Genomic DNA, 21634 nt, shown 5'->3' with positions numbered 1-21634 from the left:
AGAAGATGGGGTTGCAAACCTCCGACGACACCCATGACCTCTTCAGAGTCGAGACCCAGTTTGACGTTGAAGAAGGTGAGGACTCTGGACCCTCGGGCGTTCCACCGATTCAGCCACCACCCAGCCTGCCTAGAGGCGGTGTTTTCCTTGACTCAGCCCTTGAACAAAGACCTCTCTAAGGGTCAGGAGTATGGTTGACACCCAGAGAAGGGCTCAGACAGAGGCATAGCACCACCACCGAACGGGTCCGGCATCCAATCTTACCACCACCACACAGACTAGGGGCTCTACCATTTTCGGGTTACAGTCCGCTCCGAACATCTTTAGAACTGACGCTGGTCCCAGCTCCGGGTATTGACCCTCCGGCGGCAGGCTAGCCCAGCACCATGTGACTCTGGGCAATAGCTTGCTTATTCTTCCAGACAGCCCCCAGCGCCTAGAGACCCTTACGGGGGATTGTTCGAGCTTTACAAATGTGGATTATATTATTGGGTCGCCGAGACCCAAGGTCCTCCACAAGCTTGGAGATCTTTGAAGCAGAAGGTACCCTAGGCGCCGGCACCAAGGCCGACCTTGATGCTGAACCCACTGTCTTATCTGAGGTCGCCACTGATGCTGGAACTGCCATCGGCACGGAGGCTGACTGAGACGATTAGGAGCAAACATACCTACAGAGACTACAGGAGCAGCTGGATGCAAGGCAAAAGCAACTGTTCATCCATCCCCCAGATAGGGAAGATCGCCACAAAGCTCCCATCAACCACGCCCTTGGAGATTTTCTCTGAAATAAAAAATGGACTTTTCCGAAACAGCTCGCATTGGAGCCGACTCCAGCTCCTAAGCCTAAGATACAAGGATAGGCTCACCATCCTTTTCCCCTATGTTCCAATTCTTCCTCCTTTTCCATCTCCTTCACAGACTCCCCCTCGCCACCCTCTCTCAGGTTACCACCTTCATTGCCTCCACAGTCACAAGAGGGGTTTCACCACTCCGCCTATAGAGAAGGCAGTCCCTTTGACCCTGCTGACCGTTATAAGGCTGACCTTTTGGCGACCACCAAGTTTATAACCCCAGGGGATCCAGACCTGGACCAATACTCTTCCTACTGTCTCTTTTTTTTGCTAATCAAATTTATTGGCATTTGAAATAAACAAAACATACAAAGACAGCATGAGCGTGTACACGATATCAAAGTCCATTGACAGTAGACAGCGGGATAGCAGACCTAGGAACAAGAACCCCAAGGGGGCCACCTCGTGGACCTCCTACTGTCTCTTACCAAACAACACTACAACATATTACAGGGTGATCCAAAGGGCAGACACTTTCCACAGTGTCCGCCACAAGGCAGATAATTTCCACATAGAAACTCTCTATAAGTCATAGAGTACCGTCCAGTTCCTCCCGATGTTGATGGGCATGTTCAGATCAGCCCAACACATTCAAGGGGCCTGTCAAGATCAGGTTGGTAACACCACGGTACAGAAAAAGTGCAAACCTTCTCCCATTTACCCAGTCAACATCAGGGGTCATACTCCACCAGACTCTGGTCCTCCATACAGCACACAAGTGGGCTTCTGCTCAGACCACGTGTGACACCTCCCTGCCCGATAAAGAGAGCAAGAAGCTGTGCACAGCTTATAAAAGGGTAGCCGTAGGTGCCTCTACCCACTGGGGGATGGCCAACTCCATCTGCCTCCTTTCCCACTATGACCGGGTTTAGTGGGCTGAGATGCAGGAGCTAGTCTATCATCTGCTGGAGAAATTCAAAAAGAAGGGGGGAGAAAACAGTTCAGGAGGGTAAAACTATTTCCAATACCACCTTCAGTTACTCCCTCGACACGGCTGACACTGCATCTAGAAGATGCTGTGCCTCACTCCGCACGGCTGACACTGTATCTAGAGGATGCTGTGCCTCACTCCGCATTTAAGGTGGTCTATTAACACCTGCTCAACCTGCCCTTCGATGCAGATTATCTGTTCTCCATCCGGAGATCTCCACTGATCATCCTAAGCATTGAATAGTTCCACCCATGAGTGGGGACCCCAAAGCACATTTTAGTGTTTGTTTCTTGGATTTGGTGGGTTTCATTGGTGCGACTTCATCAGCGCTCGCTATGATCCAGTCTGCAAAGTAGTTCGCTGCATGTTCTGTGTCTTTGGTGGTGGTGGGTTGGCTGGAGTTGAGGGCATTGGTCCATTTGTTGCTCTGATACCGTTGATCAGCTGTGCAGTGTCTCACTGGCAGTGGGGAGAGGGTGTTGCAGGGAATGGGGGGTTCCGAAGTTAAGTGGATGCAGGGGTGGTCGGTCCAGGTGAGCTCCTCTGTGTGGTTGTATTTTATTCTATTGCTGGCTGAGAAGATGGGGTCGAGCATGTTTAATATGGTGCGGTTGGTGACCAGTTTGAGTCCGAGGTTGGTCATACTTTCTAGGAGGTCGGCCGTGTTGAGGTCTCCTAGGAAGATGTACAGATTCAAGCCAATGGCGATAGGGGCGATGAAGTCGGAAATGATGTTGCAGAAATCAGGGAGGGGTCCCAAAGGTCTGTAGGTGAGGGTGCCTCTGATGGTGGTTTTGCTGTTTGTTCGGAGTTGTGCTCTCGTCTGATTGATTCTCATAATCTGAATAGTGCGTTTTAATAGTGCTAGCACTTAAACTCTTAAACCACTGGTTTCCCAGAGTGCTTCCCGCTCTGATAGTCTGAAAACACCCATCTGTTCTAATGCACTGACCTGCTAGATTTCCTTGTCCAAAAAGCCTGCTTAGTGCTAAATGATAGCCTGAAGTGCTTGTTATAAGAGTTACCTGTAGAGTAAATGTGGTAAATTGCCACTAATTAAGTTAATTAAAAGTGTCTGCAAAGTACTGTTGCTTGCTGCCTACTGTGAAACGACTATAGAAGACTTATTTTCAATAGATAAAGTTTACAATTAACATTTCATGCATTTACCAGCATTTTCAACAGCATTTATAAGTGTGCAGATAGAATATAAAGGGCTAGGGAGGGCAGACTTTTGGGAAGCAAGTAAATAGTGTTGTATTTGTGACTTGTATGAAGACCGTTTTCCTCTCTGTACTAACATAGCATGTTCTTATTTGTTTTAGGAGAAGGAAGCCAGCATCCATTTGGAGCCATGAACATTCCTCAAACGCCATCTGTTGCCCAAATTGGAATTTCTGTTGAATTATTGGAGCAGTTAGCCCAGCAGACTCCTGTTGCCAGTGCAGCTGTATCAACAGTTGATACATTCACCCAGGTAATTATAGAAACATAGAATTTAATGGTGGGTGAGAGCTCCTCAGTTTAGTTTCTGTACACTCTCAGGCAGCTCAAGTTCAAACCTTACATGGTATCCTGCTTAACACTTGCTCGTTTGGTTTCTTTCGCTTGTTCTATCATTCAGTAACTTTTTTTGAAAGATTCATCTTGTGACCAAGTTTTTGGAGTACTCTTCAAAAACAAATTATGTGTTCTCCTTAAAAGTTTAAATGACCGTCCATTCACCTGTTATCCTTCTGCAGATAACTGCACCATAACTTGGCATGCTGCAGATGAAACCATCTGGTCTCGATAAAGGTACACAACCTCACATCTTTATTTGCTAGTGGTATAGTGCATTTCCCTCAGGCTATATCATTTAGTTCGATCACTGAGGTCATCAGGTCTTACAAGCCAACTTCCACTCCTGTTTGTTTCCTTAAACATTCTTAAAGATCCCTCTCCCGATTCCCTCGTTATCTTACTTTTAGAATAAACTTGGGAACATTTCATGTTCAGACCTAGGCAGTAATTCTGTAAGCACACAGCCACAATGGTTCTGGTCGCACATACACACTGCTTGCACATACAAAGGATCTGTCTGATCAGCTAGGTTAACACCTCTACCTCCTTTTTCTCTCGTGACTGTTGACCCAGGCTGTAGCCATATCTCACTGTCAGCCCAACACAGTAGGAAAATGAATTACTAAGGCTTGCATCACCGCAAGCACACTCGACATTGTAGGTCAGCCTAATTGCGTGGCAATCTCGGGTGTTTGCAGTGATAGGGTGAAAATGACAAAAATGCATTCCTCTAACCCTAGATACGTCGCACTTGGCAGAACTGAAAAGCACTTGCAGGGGAGACAATTCCAGGAAAGGACTTCAGTTTGCGAGGATGCAGTGGAGGGAGGCTTGAATTCTAGGATTGGTGATGGTCAGTGGAACCTGGTATTAGAATACACACTAAGAGGAGGGTCGAGTGAGACACTGGAAAGTGACACAGGACTTTTTCCAACATCTGGCTCGATCTCTTCGCTGACACCACAGAGCGAGCAATGTCACCACTTAAGTTCATTCAGGTTCCCAAGAAGGCTCTTGTTCTGAGGCTCATTCTGCCGATCATAGAGCACAGGACTCGTGTGCCTTTCTGCCACTACCTCTCGTGCCCAGAGTACTGAAGACCAGGAACAACCAGTCTCAAGTCCTTCTAGTGGCTCTGAATTTAGAGATTGTGTACCCGGAGCTTATGGGCTTTGAGCATCTGTCCTCCAGTTAGGCTCCCACTTTGAGAGGATCCTGCACTTGAGCGTGCGCAACCTGCATCTCCATGCGTTGAATGGTGACTATTGATCCTCTTTGACCTTCCTCCCGAGGTATTTGATGTTCTCGGTGCCCAGATGCCCTACAATGAAAATTGTTTATGCTGGATTCTGGGAAAAGTTTGTGGCTTGGTGATGTCCTTGTCAGTTAGACCCGTTGCAGGGAAAACTGTTAAATGTTGTTTTTAGCCCAGAATGATCTTGCTCTGTGCACCGTTAATGTTTAACTGTTGGACGTTTCGGCCTCCTTATGTTTGCACACCAACTGTTCTTACTCAAATCACAGGTTGAGATACGCTTTCTAAAACGTTTTCCACATGTTTCCACCTATGCCCTTTGTGATGCCACAATGGGACTTAAATTTAGTCCTCCCATTTGAGGACAGGTGTCCATTGCACCTACACTCCCTTAAGATGGTCTTCCTGGTTGTGATTGTATCTGCACAATGGGTGAGTGAATTTAAGGCTCTTTAAGTCCAGCCTTCCTATACCACCTTTTTTCTGGACAAACTGGTGTTAGAACTCAAACTGCCTTCCTACTAAACATGGTGACATCGTTTTACATTGGACAAGCTATCCTACTTCTGACCTTCTTTGCTTTGTCACATCCCTCGAAAGATTAATAGAGACTCTATTGTTTGGATCCCAGCAGGGTTTTTATATTGATTGTACCAGAGCACATCAGCTCTTTGTGGGTTATCCTGAGGCGAAGAAGGGCAAGGCGTTGTAAAAACAGACGTCTCACGTTGGATAGATCTCTGCCTTAAGAAATGCAATGCATTGGCCAGGAAGCAGCCTGCAGAAGACCTAGGGGCCCTCTCTACTAGGGCCAAGGCTGCTACAACGCGGAGTGCCTGTCCTGGATATTTGTCAGGCACTTAGCTACTTTGGCATCAGTTCCCATGTTCACAAAGTATTACCACCTTGACAGTCAGGTCTGTCAACATGGGCGTTTTGCCCGCTTGATCCTGCATGATTTTTTACTTTGAACCATTCCACAGACCCATCACTGTGGGTGGAACTCCTTTAATTTACATTCGCTAGGTGAGGAATCTGAGTTTAGAAATATGCATTAGAAAAAAAGTTTACTTGCCTTTGGTAACTCTGTTTCTAGTGGATACTCTAACTGCAGAATCCTCACAAACCCACTCACCTGCACATTCTGTGGAATGGACTCATCTCGTCCATACCAATAAGATTCCAGCCTAGAGATCTAGACACTGGCACAATCTGATTATTGACGAGACTGTGTCAAATGCCTTAGACCAATATCAGAAAGAAACTGATGTCAATGTGCGAAGGTGGTGGCTATGTAAGGGCCTAGATATCACATCTTGTGAGAGACGAACCCAACATGGATCCGCACGACACCACCTACGGTCACATGTGGGAATTCCTGAGAAAATTCTCCTGATCCAGTTTTGCGCCTTGGGATATTCACAAGATGAGGAATCTGCAGTTAGAGTATCCGCCAGAAAGAGCATTACAGAAGGTAAGTAACTTGTTCTTTATTAGAACGGTTGGAGTTTTTCAGAGTTTGGTTTTATGTCCAAAGACGCAGCTGTAGGCTAAACTTTAGCTTATGCCGTTGTCTTTTTTTTTTCCTCCACAAAATGCACTTTCCCTTTTTGCCGGCACTTACTAGTACTTTAATTGAACCCACCAATTGTCCATCCTGCGTTTGATTTGCTGCTCTTGGTCTGCTCTACAAATCAAACTTAGAATCCTAACTTAATTTTTAACCTTCAATTTCAAATTCTTTAACATTTACAGAGCATTTCCATTTTTTTTGTTTTAAGTTTTGATTTTGTATATGCGTATATACTTTATGGAACAATTCTTTTATTCGTTTTCACAATATCATAACATCGCATATGCCTACAACCACTGGCCGGCTTAGTGTTTAAATGCATATGAGAGAGACACAGCTGTGCGCCTACAACCCGAAGGCCGGCAGCGAGTTTCAAAATATCAGTGGCATGCTTATCAGATTTTGTACCAGTGGAAAGTAAACTGCCTTATGTACGCCATGGACTTTGAAACATAATAGGGAAAAAAGAAAAAGAGAGCCTGGGATGTTAAACGGGGGGAAAAGCCCAATAATCAAGAAAGAAGAACCCCCAACCTCCACCCACCCCTTCCCAACACTTGTGTCTCCTCTGCACCCGAATATGGTCCTGTAACAACCTAAAATGTTAACTACAGACAAGATCCTAAACACACATCACCTTTATGTGCCCGTATCCTGGGTAGTGGAAGTGAGGCGTAGGATTTGCAGGAACCTGGGGCAAGTCACCTTCCTGAATTCTTTGCTTAACAGTGTGATAAATGGTGCCCAAAGTTCTGTGTATGCTTTAGCTTTATTGTCACCATCATAGACATGCGCTTTATCGCGAGCACAGTCCCCAGCCTTCCCAACCATGCAGTGTGGTCTGGAACCACTGAGGAACCCCAGTAAGCAAGTAGTTCTAATCTTTCAGCATTAAGAGCTAAGGCTGTCTGCCTTCCTCTTAGGCAGCGCAAGGGAAAGGTCAGCGGGTAGGGGAGACCTAGCAGAGTATAGGCTCGGAAGCACGGAGTATCCGTATTAAAGGCTTCATTTATGTCTTGAAGAATCAATTCCCAGTATGTAACCAATTTGGGACAATGCAATAGTAAATGTACCAGTGAGCCCGTCTGCCCGCACCCAAGCCAGCAAGTGGCTAGATGGTCTTTATTCCAATAAATCAGTCGGGCCCGTGTTAAGTACCAATAAGAGGCTACCTTATATGCTGCCTCCGTGCCCGGGATATCATGCGCAGTATTTCCTCCTCTCACCTCAGCTGCCCTTTGGATTTTGTGCAAGTGGCGTATGTTGTGAATAGAACGTAAAGTTCTGATATGATGCGTTTGACATCGTTTTGAAGTGATGTGTCACTTTTCGAAGTGCGTCAATTGACGGGAGTCTCCTGGTCTCATATCCGGGGAAGTTACCCTGCGACGTGCCTGATTGTTTGTCAAGAGATAAGGTGCTGGGATTGCATAGTCTTGCTGAAGCTGGTCGAAGGGAATGATCCCATTCTGATCAAATAGTGAGCCTTCCCTCTTGCAGCCCTTCTTACGCCACAGCTGAATTGGTTTTGGCTTACATCCAGGAGGGAAGTCAGGGTTGTCTACTAACGGGGTCATCAGGGAGGCTAATGTAGTAAAACCATGGCAGATCGCTGTTGCATCCTAGTCTTTTAAGGTAGTTGCCATTATTGGGAAGAAATAGAGCCCCCATGCCCTGTGATTACGAGGAAGCCGGATCTGTTCACCCCTGCGATAGATTGGTCCATGAATGACCAATACTTCTCGGAGAGGGGCGATTCCACTCCAAGATAAAGTGTAGTTGGGACGCTTGAAAGTATCTCAAAACCACTGGTACCACCATTCTCCCTCGTGCTTTAGGCTTACTAATCTGATGAGCGCTGAATCGTGGCAGCTTCCCGCCCCATTTGAAGCGATTGATAGCTCGTTGCAAGTTACGTAGGATGGCCGAGGGTAGGGAGAGGGGGATAGTCTGAAAGACATAAAGTATAGGTGGCATGATCGTCATCTTTACTGCAGCAATACGTCCTGCCCAGGAGAGGTCTGTCTGGGTCCATGTGGCTAGAGTTTTAGTAGTTTGCTCCTAGAGTGGGCCATAGTTGGCCAACCGTGTTTTCCTGCGAGTACGTGGCAGAGAGATACCTAGGTATGATATATGGTCACCGGCCGAGGTAAATGGGGATTGAGTAGTCCACGCCCCCACCGTATCAGGGGTGGTTGAGAGATTTAGGATTTGTGACTTAGAAAGGTTTACCTTGAACCCGGATACCCCACTAAAACAACTGAATTCATCTACCAGGGCCAAGAGTGAAGACGCGGGATTCATCAAGGATAGGTCCACATCATCAGCATACAAGCTTATGGTATGCGTATCTGCCCCCAGGAGAATCCCTGACCAACTGTAGTGTGTCTTATTTAGTGTGCTGTAGTAGACTTTGTGTGTGTAATAAATACTTATTTTCTTACAAAAAGTAAGTATTGGAATGCACGATCAACTTAATGGTGGTCATTGTTTGGTCTTCTGCCTTTGCTAACCTTGTACCTGCCTCCCCACAAAGAGCCTGGGGATGCTCCACCTGTACTTCAATTGAGAGTCCAGTGCGGTAGGAGTAGTACTTGGCATAGTTGCTCAGGACCCATAGTAGATTAGGTCCCGACACATCGGGAGTAAAAGGCCTCAGCCCCCACATTTGGGCCCAGATACCCTGCTTGCCATATGGTCTTCTGAAAGGGGTTGTGATAGTGCTTAATTTGAATCAATGGTTGCAAGTCGGTCCCTCTAGCAATCTTTTTGGAGAGGAAAGGATAAGGAGGAAAAAGGCTGAAAAACAATGTCAAAGGGAAAATGGGGAGGAAAAAGAACCACTTAGAGTGAATTAAAGGGAAAGAAAGTATATAGTGGGGGAAGAAAAAGGCATGAGTGGAACAAAGAAAACACAACCTTGGTATTCGGTAATCCCGACATTAGTAGGCAGCAGAAAAACTGTAGGCACAGGACTATTGTACAAATTAGGCACTGGAGTGATTTTATGAGACTGAGTCCTGCACTTTTATGCAGTTTATTACTTCTGTTCTATGGATGCTTGCTTTTTTCCTCTTTGGCACGTCATTTGACAGGCAAGTCATTGCACCCGCTTCTCTGGGAAACAGCCAGAAATTAATTAGAGATGCACTTCAGCCATAACAGAAAAACATCTGGAATAATATGATGTCATTTTGCAGATTATTTAATTGCGGTGTTAAGCCTACCCTAACATCTTTCTTTTTCTCAAGTCAGCTAAGCCAACAATAACATTATCATAAAAAAAATAGCATCTTCTGCTTCCCTTACGTTGCTGGCTCCTCTGGCTTGACAAACAGACCCATTTAGGAGAGGCGCAACCTCTATGGCGTTACTTAAATAATTAACAAAACAAATATATTGGAGCCTCACAAAATTTGGTCAAGTTAGAGGACTGAGGACTTCAAGGAGTTAGGCGACGTGCAACATGTCTTCAGGGAGACGTGCTCGGTCTTCCACTATTGAGATTTTCTTTTCCACTTTAAAATGTGGGGAGATCTGTCCCCTGCGTCCTTCCAAAACTAGAATATGGAGCAGATAAATCCAACAAGTCCCCCACAAGTCCTGCGTGCCAATTGGGTGCGCTCATTACTCTATAAAATATCAGTGATGGTCCCTATATATGGACCAAGGAGCTACACTGATGGGGACATCAGTTGCCACAGCATCGGTAAAATAGCAGCAAAAGTGACACAGAAACATGTGTATCCTAGACATATGAGTAGCTCCCCACCCTGAAGCCATTAATGGTGCATCTGGCGCATGAAGAGCACCAGCGGCACTAGAGAGCCGTTGAACGACAATGATTTTGGGAGGCCTGGAGAGTACTTGTAGTGGGGTTAGCCTCAGTCTGCTCAGAGTACACTCCACCTTGGCCTAATGCATGCTGTTCTATCCAAGCTATATACTTCGTATTCACTATCTATATTTATATTTTCCGCCGAGTCAGCCAGCGGTCGAAGTGCATTAAAAAAAAAGTTGCGGAATTGTGATGCTGTGCATGGGGGCGGGGTCAAATGTGTTTCTGTAACTTTTTTCGGTCTTTCACTTTCAGGTAACTAACTACATATAAAATAACACACAGCTTAAATGTAAGTCAAGTTAATATGTGGGAAATGCACCATCGTCCATTATGAAAACCTCTATTAGTTAATGCATTGCAAAGGTCTGTGAGTGTAACCAGAGAGCCACAGAATTGAAATTTGGTTGGTGCAGTGGAGAATAGTGACTTGTATATGTATAGTGCTACTAGGTCAGTCTGTGACGGAAAGCACTGTGAATGTGAAAGTCATTATTTTATAATTGCATTACACACATTATAAGATAGGCTGCTACAAAATGCTCAAAAAAGTTTAAGATAAAAAAAGTGTTTAAAAAAGAAAATAGATTTTAGTAATACTCACACTGTAGTGCAATTCTTTTTTTATTACTGTCTTTTAAAAGCACACCCTTCATAGCTCAGATGGTAACTCCCTTGAAATACCACTCAAAAAGAATAAATCTGTGTTATCAGGAACTTTCAGGTGATTCTGTTAATTAAAGCCAATTCTGGCTTCCAAGAACCCTTTACATTTGCAGATTGACTAGTTGTTCACATTTACATTTCTTTCGTGTAAGCAGTCTCCCTGGCCAGAAGGTTTGTTTAGCTGTCTGCCCCTCCCTCGCTGTCACAGCACAGGAGACTCTCTGCCTTACACTTCACTTAAGCCCCCCTTTTTGTAATTATTTTGGTCACCATGAGTGTGGAAGGGTATGCTCAGACATGAGTCCCTTGCTCATTGCACCATCAGGATTCAAGCAAGCCGGGCCGAAGACGGCTGTAATGCCAGAAAACGGTCCCCGAAAAATTCCCCCCTTTTTGTAATTACACTTCACTTAAGCACTTCAACTGTTGAAATTAACCGTCCCGGTACGGTTGTCTTCCCACAAAAAGTTGGGGAACTGTTTTTCTTAAATTCAAAAAACTTATAGGCATGTCGTGCCTCTCAGATCCCGCCCACTTCGACCACTGCTCTCACCTCAGAAAAACGCTAGCCCAGACTGCTGCAAGGCCATTTGTATATTTAAAAGAAAAGGTGATTAGAATTTATACTTTATTTTGATGCTATTTGTATATAATGTAATGGCAATGATAAATTGTATTCAATCAATCAGGCATTTGTTAAGCGTACTACATACCCCCGAGGGTCTCAAGGCGCTGGGGGGAGGTGGGTACCGCTACTGATCGAACATCCAGGTCTTTAGTATCCTCCTGAAGGTCAGCAGGTCTTGGGTCTGTCGTAGGCTTAGTGGGAGGGTGTTCCATGTCTTGGCGGCAAGGTGGGAGAAGGATCTCCCGCCGGTGGTTGTTCTTCGGATGCGCTGGACGGTGGCGAGTGAGAGGTCGGCGAAGCGTAGCTGGCGGTTGGGGGTGTAGAAGGAGAGCCGTCTGTTGAGGTAGGCTGGGCCGGTCTTGTGGAGTGCCTTGTGTGCGTGGATGAGGAGCTTGAAGGATACCCTCTTATTGACAGGGAGCCAGTGCAGGTTTCTCAGGTGGGGGGTTATGTGGTTGTGTCGTGGTACATCGAGGATCAGTCGCGCTGAGGCATTTTGGATGCGTTGTAGTCGATTGATGAGCTTGGTCGGGGCTCCGCGTAGAGGGCGTTTCCGTAGTCGAGTCTGGTGCTGACGAGGGCCTGGGTGACTGTCTTTCTTTTATCTGTTGGGATCCATCTGTAGATCTTGCGGAGCATGCGGAGGGAGTTGAAGCAGGGAGAGGAGACGGCATTGACTTGCTCGGTCATTAAGAGAGCGTTGAGTCGAGGATGATTCCCAGGTTGCGTGCGTGGTCGGTGGGGGTCGGGGCTGCCCCCAGTGCCGTTGGCCACCAAAAGTTGTCCCAGGCTGACGGGTTGGAGCCGAGGATGTGGACCTCCGTCTTGTCCGAGATCAGCTGCAGACGGCTGATCTTCATCCAGTTGGCGACTGCCTTCATTCCTTCGTGGAGGTTGGCTTTGGCGGTGATGGGGTCCTTGGTGAGGGAGAGGATCAATTGAGTGTCGTCGGCGTATTAAGATTATGTTGAGGTCGGGCGCCGTTTGCGAGCGGGGCCATGTAAATGTTGAACAGTGTCGGGCTGAGGGAGGATCCTTGGGGTACGCCGCAGATGATCTCGGAGGCTTTGGAACGGAAGGGGGCGAGGTGGACGCTCTGGGTTCTGCCGGAGAGGAAGGAGGTGGTCCATTCCAGAGCCTTGTCTGGGATCCCTGCGGCGTGGAGGCGTGCACCTAGTGTGTGGTGGCAGACTGTGTCGAAGGTGGCAGAGAGGTCTAGGAGGATGAGTGCTGCAGTCTCCCCGTTGTCTAGCAGGGTCCTGATGTCGTCTGTGGCGGCGAAGAGGGCGGTCTCGGTGCTGTGGTTGCTACGGAACCCTGACTGGGAAGGGTCCAGGATTCTGTTCTCTTTGAGCTATTGTGTTAGCTGTCTGTTAACGATTTTCTCGATGACCTTGGCCGGGAAGGGGAGCAGAGAGATGGGTCGGAAGTTCTTGAGGTCTTTTGGGTCTGCCTTGGGTTTTTTGAGTAGGCCGTTGATCTCGGCGTGCTTCCAGGTCTTAGGGAAGGTCGTGGTCTCAAGGGAGAGATTGATGACGTTGCGTAGGTGGGGTGCGATGGAGCTGCTTGCTTTGTTGAAGACGTGGTGCGGGAATGGGTCTGACGGAGAGCCGGAGTGGATTGTGCTCATGGTCTTGATGGTGTCATCGACGCTCACGCTGGTCCAGGCTAGCAAGGGGTCGATGGTGTGCGGAGGGTCTGTAGTGTTGCTGGCTGTTGGGCCTGTCTGGGTGTTGAAGCTGTCGTGGATGTCTGCTATCTTGCGGTGGAAGAAGGTGGCGATGGAGTCGCACAGGGCCTGCGACAGCGGGATGTCGTTGGTGTTCAAGCTGGGGTTGGAGAGTTCCTTCAGGATGTTGAAGAGCTCCTTGCTGTCGTGTGCGTTGTTGTCGAGGCGGTCTTTGAAGGAGATCTTCTTGGCAGCCCTCATGAGGTGGTGGTGGTTGCGGACGGCGTCCTTGTGTGCTGCGTGGCTGTTTGTTCACTGTGCTATTTCTTCTCTAGTTTCCGGCAGGCTTGCTTGGAATCTAGGAGTTCTGGGGTGAACCAGCTGGCCCTCTTGCTGGTGTCTCTGTGGGGGGGGGTTTCTTCAGCGGGACAAGGGTGTTGGCGCAGTCCTGAATCCAGCGTCTGAGGTTGTGGGCAGCGTCGTCTGTGTTGGAGGGTTTGGTGGGTGGGCTGAGAGCGAGGTTTGCATGTAGTTGGTCTTCGGTGATTTTGCTCCAGCGGCGGCGGGGGATCTGTTGGGTGCGGTGATGTGTGGTGGGTTTCTGGAAGGTGAAGTGGATGCAGCGGTGGTCGGTCCAGAGGAGTTTGGTGGTGTGGCTGACTGAGACGTGCAGGCTTGAGGAGAAGACTGGGTCGAGCGTAAGGCCGGTGGAGTGGGTGGGCATTGTGATGAGCTGTCTCAGTCCGAGGTTGGCGAGGTTCTCGATCAGGGTTGTGGAGTTGTTGTCGTTGTTGTTCTCAAGGTGAAAGTTCAGGTCTCCGAGGAGGATGTAGTCGTTGGAGGTCAGGGCGTGCGTGATGATGAAGTCGGCGATGGAGTCGCTGAACTGTGAGCGGGGGTCGGTAGACGAGGGTGCCACTGAGGGTGGAGTTGGGGTCTGTGTGGATTTGGAAATGCATGTGTTCTGCCGTGCTGAGCGCATCATCTGTGCTAGTCGAGACCCTGATGCTGTTCTTGTGGACGATGGCGATTCCTCCTCCGACTCCGTTGGTGCGGTCTCTGCGGGTGATCTTGTAGCCGTCTGGGATGGCTATGGAGATGTCGGGTGCGGAGGAGTTGTTCAACCAGGTCTCTGTCAGGAAGGCAACGTCCGGGGAGGTTGTGTTGAGCAGGTCCCAGAGCTCGACGGCGTGTTTGCGTGCGGTGCAGGTGTTCAGTAGTATGCATCGGGGGAGGTTGAGGTCTTTCTTGGCGGGTGGTTCGTTGGCTCTGTGTCTGGTGTAGCTGCAGTTCCGGCATGTGAAGGGAACGTGTGTGCATTTCGGGGTGGCCTTGAAGCAGTTGTGGGTTCGTCCGGGGTTGAGAGCGTGCAGAGTGCTGGCTTTGTAGCGGGTGCGGGGGCCAGGGGTTCTGGCGCTTGGCGCGGTCCAGGCGCGGACGGGCGTAGCCGGACTGTTCTTAGGCGCGCCTTCGGCGCGCAAGCGGCCTGACCGCGCAGCGGCCAGCATGTATGGGGAGGTGGGAGTGAGGAGCAGCCGGGAGGCGGGGACAGCGAATGGGCAGTCAGGGTGCAGAGCCGCAGGGGACGCAGCGGCGGGGGCGGTAAGGGGCGACGAAGGATACAGAAGGCAAAAGGGCACACCAATTAAAGGGGAAACAAGTGGCACAGAGGGCAGAAAGGTCACAAAAAGGTCACAAGAAAACCGGGGGAAACGAGTGGCACAGAAGGCAAAAGGTCACAAGAAAGGGCAGAAAGGTCACAAAAAACAGGGGGAAACGAGTGGCACAGAAGGCAAAAAGGTCACAAAAATCGGGGGGAAACGAGTGGCACAGAAGGCAAAAGGTCCCAAGAAGGGCAGAGAGGTCACAAAAAATGGGGGGAAACGAGTGGCGCAGAAGGCAAAAGGTCGCGAGAGGGCAAAAAGGTCACAACAATCGGGGGAAAAAACGAGTGGCACAGAAGGTAAAAAGGTCACAGATATGCAGGGGCAGCTAAGCAACAGAAGGCAAAAACGAGCAGAGAGACACGGGGGCCGCGAGGGAGCAGAAGGAAAACCGGGCAGAGAGACACGGGGCAGTTAGGGGAGCAGAAGGGAGACCGGGCAGAGAGAAAGGGGGCGGCGAGGGGAACAGACGGAGAGAATGGGCACAGACCACGTACAGGCTGCGGGGGAGACAGACAACAGCAGTCACAGACCCAACAATGAAAATGCAGTCACTACAACGGGAGCAATGAAAGAAAATACAGGCAATACAATGGAGGATGAGCAAACCTACGGCCTACCACTGGCCACCAGGGATGAGGCGCAGGTGGTAGCCTGCGGGTGGTGGAGGGCCTCGAACTTCCTCAGCAGCGGCAGCTGGGGCAGGGAGGCACTGGCGGTGCTGTGCGGAGGGGGAGAGACCTACCTGGAACAACACTTACTGTGCTTGACTAAGCGTTCAAGCGATTTGCGGTGCGTAGCACGCTACTCCGAAACCCAAAGTTGGAGACAAGATAGTAGATTAGTATTTTATTTTGTTTCAGTGATGATTAGTTATGTTAAGGTAGTTCTCATTAAGATATTCATGCATTTACTGTATTGTTTTGAAAGGAATTGATTAATTGAGCTAGTTCTATAGCACAAACCCACCCAAAAGACAACTGAGCGCAGTACATGGTCAAAGCCAGCGAGTGATAGGAGCAGGAGCTGTGTTGTGGACAGTTAATGCATTGTGATGTAGTGTTCTTTAGAGGGGTGAAGTAGAGACGTGAGACTGGAAACAACGTACAAACAGAAATGCCTGCTCACATTTATCCAGTGTTTTTACATTGTAAGCCTTGAATAATACGGTGTTGGCCTAAAACCTCCATGTAAGAGAAACACCTCTCAGCAACAATATTTGATTGTTTAATTTTTTTCCAATGACACTTCTGGAAAAACGCGGAAAGATGAAACGCTGCTTCCGTAACGCATGGCATAGATTGATTTAGTGAACTACATCGCCCTCTTGCGGTAGTAGCATGCAACAAAATCGGGTTTTGTAAAGGTTTATTAGGGAACGAGGAGGAGGACCTTGTGCATGAACACACGAGTTTGCCATTGGGAAACGGCACCAGATTCCTCAAATTGCGAAATCTACTCGCAATTTCTAAACAGGGCATCCCAAATTGCAATTCTGAAGCAGTCCTAAACGTTGCCTGCCTCATTGACAGTTACCACAAACCGGGCTTGCACCGCGAGCTGCATTTAGCAGTCCTGGACTGCAGAGGAGAGGGTGGAAGGAAAGGAAGCGGATATTGACCGACCGAGTTGGAACTCCTCTTCGAGGAATGTGTGCGTGCAAATGATAAACCGTTCGGCAGGGCCTCCCTGAGAGTCTCGGGGCAGCAAGTAAATCTGAGCACAAACAGAGGAGTGCCTACATACCGCTGGAGTAATAAAACACGACGTGCACTCCCCTACCAAGGAATCAAAAGAAATGAAGCAGTAGGAAAAGGGTCTGGACCAAACATCAACAACTCCCCACTCCTATGGATGAGCTTACCGAGAGCGCCTGCCAATCAAAAGCATACAGGATCAGGCAACATTGACATATCTGTGTGTGAAACCACGTTGTCAGGGGAATGCCCACCCTCCCTTCCACCAATATAGTAAAGGCAACTGACGGGCAGTATGTCCCACCACACAGCTCATGAATGAATGTCTAACAAGGTGATGCCTCACTTAGCAAACACCGACATCACAGGTTCAGCCATCTTCAGAGCAGGTGCATGTATTACTGTAGTGTGGCGCATCCTAACCTTTCGACTTCTGTGGACCCCCATGGAATCACTGGTGGATTCTGGGGACCCCCTCCCTGCCACGGAGTCATTATAGGAAGCCGGGGACCCCGGCATAGGTGATTTCTACAATTTGAACCTCAAAGCAGTACACAAAACACAGAAACACGTATGCATGAAACAAAAGCATATATATGGGAATATTTAATTTACAATCACAATATAGAAAATGTAACCGTATTTTAATGGGAAAGTTAAAACTTTTCTCTTACTTTTTTTTACTTCTAGAAGGTGGAGAGATGCTAAACTCTAGCATATCACTTTGTCCTTTTTTCTCCTAATGCATTTTCCACTCTTCTGTCAGTGCTTTGAGACCACGCATTCTATACTATATTATTTGCTGTACACGTCCTACTCCAGCTAATCAAGCTAAGCATACTAACTTAATGTTTAGCTTCCAATTTCCAGTTCCTTCACATTTACAGAAAATGTTAACATTCTCAATTTTGCTTTTTTAAAATTTGTATTTGCTTTATTACTCTATATATTATTTGCAGACCGCCTCAGTGAGTGTCTGGACCCCCCCGTTAAGAACCACTGCTTAGTTGTACCATCCTATAACGAGGCCATGGAGTTGCATTTGAGATCCGAATCTGACCTGCATAAGTTTGGGAAAATGCTGAAGACCAGCTGTCTTGCAGTTTTTCGTTTTCTCCTCCTTGTTTTATTACTTGTTCTGCATAGAGATATTAATGAACTATTGGCGTCAAGATATATTCTGATGCTAGTTCACACTCAGTAAATAACAAATAGAACATGGTGCATTAAGCAAACTTAATGTAGGCTCACCTCCTGAAAACTCACCATGTGCCTTGTGCAAACATGCATCGGTACCTGTGAATCCCCCTTAAGATATGCTCCACCTCTGCCAACAGAGCCTACTGCCTATGCGGCAGATGATGCAGATCACATGCCCCATGACCAGCAGCAGACCGAACTGCCGCGTCAGTCTCAGTGGTACCCCATCAAGTGCTGTGCCACAGCCAACAGTAGCAGACACATTAGTTGTGTAGGACATGCGACTCCCTCAAGCCATCTCAGCAGAATCAGCTGCAAAGCAGCCTTGGCATCTAGAAAGCGTTGTGCCACCATAGGAGCACGTGAACTTCTGCGCCCAGAGAGACTTGCTGGTACAGCAATTGCTGAGGAATTTAGAGAAATGGGTAATTCCCTTCTGAATGTTCAGCAACATTAGTTGCAGGGATAAGGAAGAAGGTTTATTCCCCCAGTCCCAGTGTGTCAAAAACGTTTGAGACTTTGTTGTGTAATGTCAACAACATTTGTGAGATTATTACAATGTCTGGGACATTCCAGAATGGTTCTGAAACCTCAGCAAGGTCATATAGCCGGTGGCCATCTGGTTCTTTGACTGATCTGTGAACTAACTGGACAGTTCAATAGTTAACCTTTCAAGGTGTATTGTCAGCCTGCAAGTTAAACTGGTTTCCACTTCAGTGGTGAAGATCAAAGGGGTCTAGTTGTGTTCACATTTGCATTGGAGGAGGGGCAGAAGCAAATGCAGCAGTTAGAGCAGCACTGCCTTTCACAGTGTGTGGGGAGGCCACTAGGCTGCAGAGTGTACAAAAGGATTTGTGCTGTGTTTTTTCAATTAGAATATACTTTAACCTCTTCGACGCTCATGACAAGCTGAGCTCGTCATGAGCCACGGCGCTCCGGTGCTCATGACGAGCTCAGCTCGTCATGGCCTGTGGAACGCTCAGGTGCGGGGAGAATTCTCCCGCTGTGCTGAGCGTTCCACGGGAGTCAATACACCTGTGACGAGCTCAGCTCGTCATGAGCACCGGAGCGCCGTAGCTCATGACGAGCTGAGCTCGTCATGAGCATGGGGGCGATGTGCGCGCCCCCCTCCCCCCCCAGCACAGCGGGGGAATAACCCCCGCAGCGAAGGGGTTAAACCATTCATTAGTACAAAAAAAATCACCTCTGCTTTGTTTCAGGCTGAAAACAGCAAGTGACTCCTGGAAACATGCGCATATCTATCTATAGCAAACGCAAGGAGATGATTGGCAGAGCGCTGAAACTTTTCAGACCCTCACCCCTAGCCACAGATCTGGGTTGAATCCATCATCGTTCTTTAGCTCACTTCGCCACCCCAGTTCAGACACAGCTATATGCAAATCAGTCTTGACCCTGTACCTCATGGGAACAGTCCAGACCGAACTGCCAAGCCATGTCTTCCCTGGACCGGAAACAAGCATCCTGGGACCGGTTTCGGCTAACAGCCCTCATCAGCCAGGCTAGCTTGAATCCAGTGGCAAAGTGAGGAAGGGACCCACGTCTGGGCATACCCTGCCAACTTAAGGCGAACAAAGCAAACACAAGGAGATGATGGACAGAGCGCTGACATTTTTTCTGACACTCACCCCAGTTACAGATCTGTCTATACAAAAGCAAGAACAAAAATCAGTCACTCTGAGTGAAAGCATCCAGTGGCTGAATTGGGCTTGTCCATTGATCTATACTTTGTGCTGTGGTGGGAGGGAGCATAATTTGAGTGACATTTGAACAGACCAGTGGCGAAAGAGTGTTAGTTTAAGCCCCTACATATGTCTGTCATTTTGTGTGATATTTTTGGGAAAACATTAGGCTGGCAAACAGCTAAAGTGGTCTTTAGGCCAGCCAAAAGAAAGGGGGCAGAAGTATCTATGGTGGATGGTGCATAGGGGCGATTGGCCCTTTGGCTAACCCGGAGGTTGGCATAATTATATATGGTATTAAAATATGACTTCAGAAATAATAAAATCCTAGAAATTCCCTGAAACAACCAAAGGTTAAGGTGAAGTTTTAGCTAGGTATGTTAATAATGTTTTACTTCGAAAAAGAAAGTCCCTGTGAAGGGTAGCAGACAAGGATTGCTGTGGCAGAAACTCAGGGGGGATTTTTTTAAAAAAGTGTGACCTCTAACAGCTATATCACCCAATATCAATATCAAACTCTCTAGGGTATGCAGTACACTATGGCTAAACCAATGATTAATAATGATGCAGAAATTTATAAAAATATGAAAATTTATTCATATGGGCCTCCCACTTGGGTTACAATCTAATACATAATTTAAACATTTTTAAAAAAACATTCCGGATAGCACCACATATAAAAAATCTACAATCAAAGCAAGTTATATTTAAAAAGGTCTTAACAAAAAGTCGACGCGGCGTTTCGGTGTCACTTTATCTTGGCACCTTCATCAGGACATGTAAGACTTTTGACTTTGTATCTGATAATTACGGTTGAGGAAGCTTTTCAATTGCTGTCCGTTTAGCGTACTTTCTCTGGAAATACTCTCGAATAACTATAGGTCAGGTGTTCTAATACGCACCGTACAACTCTTAAATGATGGAGTTTGTTATTTGTCAATTTTCACGGAGAAACCACCGTTTGGGGATCAATGTCGATAGTTTCAACAAGCTGTAATGATCAGCTCACTTGTGAGTGTCCTTAGTCTGTTTGGTATATGGTGTAGATAGGACAGAATTTTCCTGTTGTCCTGGTTTAGGCTCAACCTTCAGTGCTTAGAGGTCTTAATTCCTCAGTTCGGCCTCCCTGTTTCTCCGTGATTCATCCTCCTTGTCAATTCGAAGTCATTTAAGAGTTGTACGGTGCGTATTAGAACACCTGACCTATAGTGATTCGAGAGTATTTCCAGAGAAAGTACGCTAAACGGACAGCAATTGAAAAGCTTCCTCAACCGTAATTATCAGATACAAAGTCAAAAGTCTTACATGTCCTGATGAAGGTGCCAAGATAAAGTGACACCGAAACGCCGCGTCGACTTTTTGTTAAGACCTTTTTAAATATAACTTGCTTTGATTGTAGATTTTTTATATGTGGTGCTATCCGGAATGTTTTTTTAAAAATGTTTAAATTATGTATTAGATTGTAACCCAAGTCGGAGGCCCATATGAATAAATTTTCATATTTTTATAAATTTCTGCATCATTATTAATCATTGGTTTAGCCATAGTGTACTGCATACCCTAGAGAGTTTGATATTGATATTGGGTGATATAGCTGTTAGAGGTCACACTTTTTTTAAAAAATCCCCCCTGAGTTTCTGCCACAGCAATCCTTGTCTGCTACCCTTCACAGGGACTTTCTTTTTCGGATTGAATTTCCCCCTCCCTGTAACACAGAGTATTGGGGAACCTCCATTTATGTTGATGGAATAATGTTTTACTTAACATTGAAAATATCCTTAGTTATTACCTGAAAAAACAGTTAAAGTGACGTGATACTTGAAAATGTCAGTTACAACTTAATGTTTAAAACAAAAAAACAAATTTGCAACCCACATTTTGCTTTAAAAAAATATATATATTTGAGTCCCATGGTACCACGGGGGAGGGGCTGACTGACTCCTGCAGACGGACACAGAGGTCTGCGCTGAATCCCGCGGTATCTCACAAGCATCCTTGCGGGCTTCCGCGAGAATACCGCAGGTCCAGCGACCGCCTGTTTTTCAAAGTTTCTACAATGCAGTTATTAGCATTGTATGTATCAGGCACGCAACGCCCATGGCGCTGAAAGGGCTCCAGTCTCCCCTCCCCCAGTCATGTGTCTAAACCCGAGCTGCTGTGGGCTCGGCTGGGCAGTGTCTGGAGCCTTAATCTCCGGTGCGCCTTATTTTTTCACAGGTCTTTAAATACCATTTGCATATTTACATGACTTTTGTAAACTATTTAACATGGCTTTGTTTTTTTTCTCGTTTCCGTACCCCCTGGGCCCCCACTTCGCCTATTCCTTATATTTGGATTTTACTTTTACTACCCTAGTGTGAGAATGCATTTCATGAAAAGAAACCTAAAGTAGGGTTGGC

The 21634-nt window shown here is 47.1% G+C and overlaps 1 protein-coding gene across 1 annotated transcript in view; it reads left to right on the top strand.

The window, feature by feature from the left end:
- HIKESHI (heat shock protein nuclear import factor hikeshi) overlaps positions 1–21634 on the top strand; it is an 81876-nt gene that overhangs the window by 51062 nt on the left and 9180 nt on the right. Inside the window, exon 3 of the mRNA XM_078658442.1 lies at positions 3108–3259. Coding sequence (XP_078514568.1) covers positions 3108–3259 — 152 coding nt within the window. The remainder of the gene's footprint in view (positions 1–3107; positions 3260–21634) is intronic.

Source organism: Lissotriton helveticus, chromosome 8 (assembly GCF_964261635.1).
Source record: "Lissotriton helveticus chromosome 8, aLisHel1.1, whole genome shotgun sequence".
Classification (NCBI taxonomy): domain Eukaryota; kingdom Metazoa; phylum Chordata; class Amphibia; order Caudata; family Salamandridae; genus Lissotriton; species Lissotriton helveticus.
Note: the sequence above shows the minus strand (reverse complement) of the source record. Positions and strands in the feature narration are given on the sequence as shown.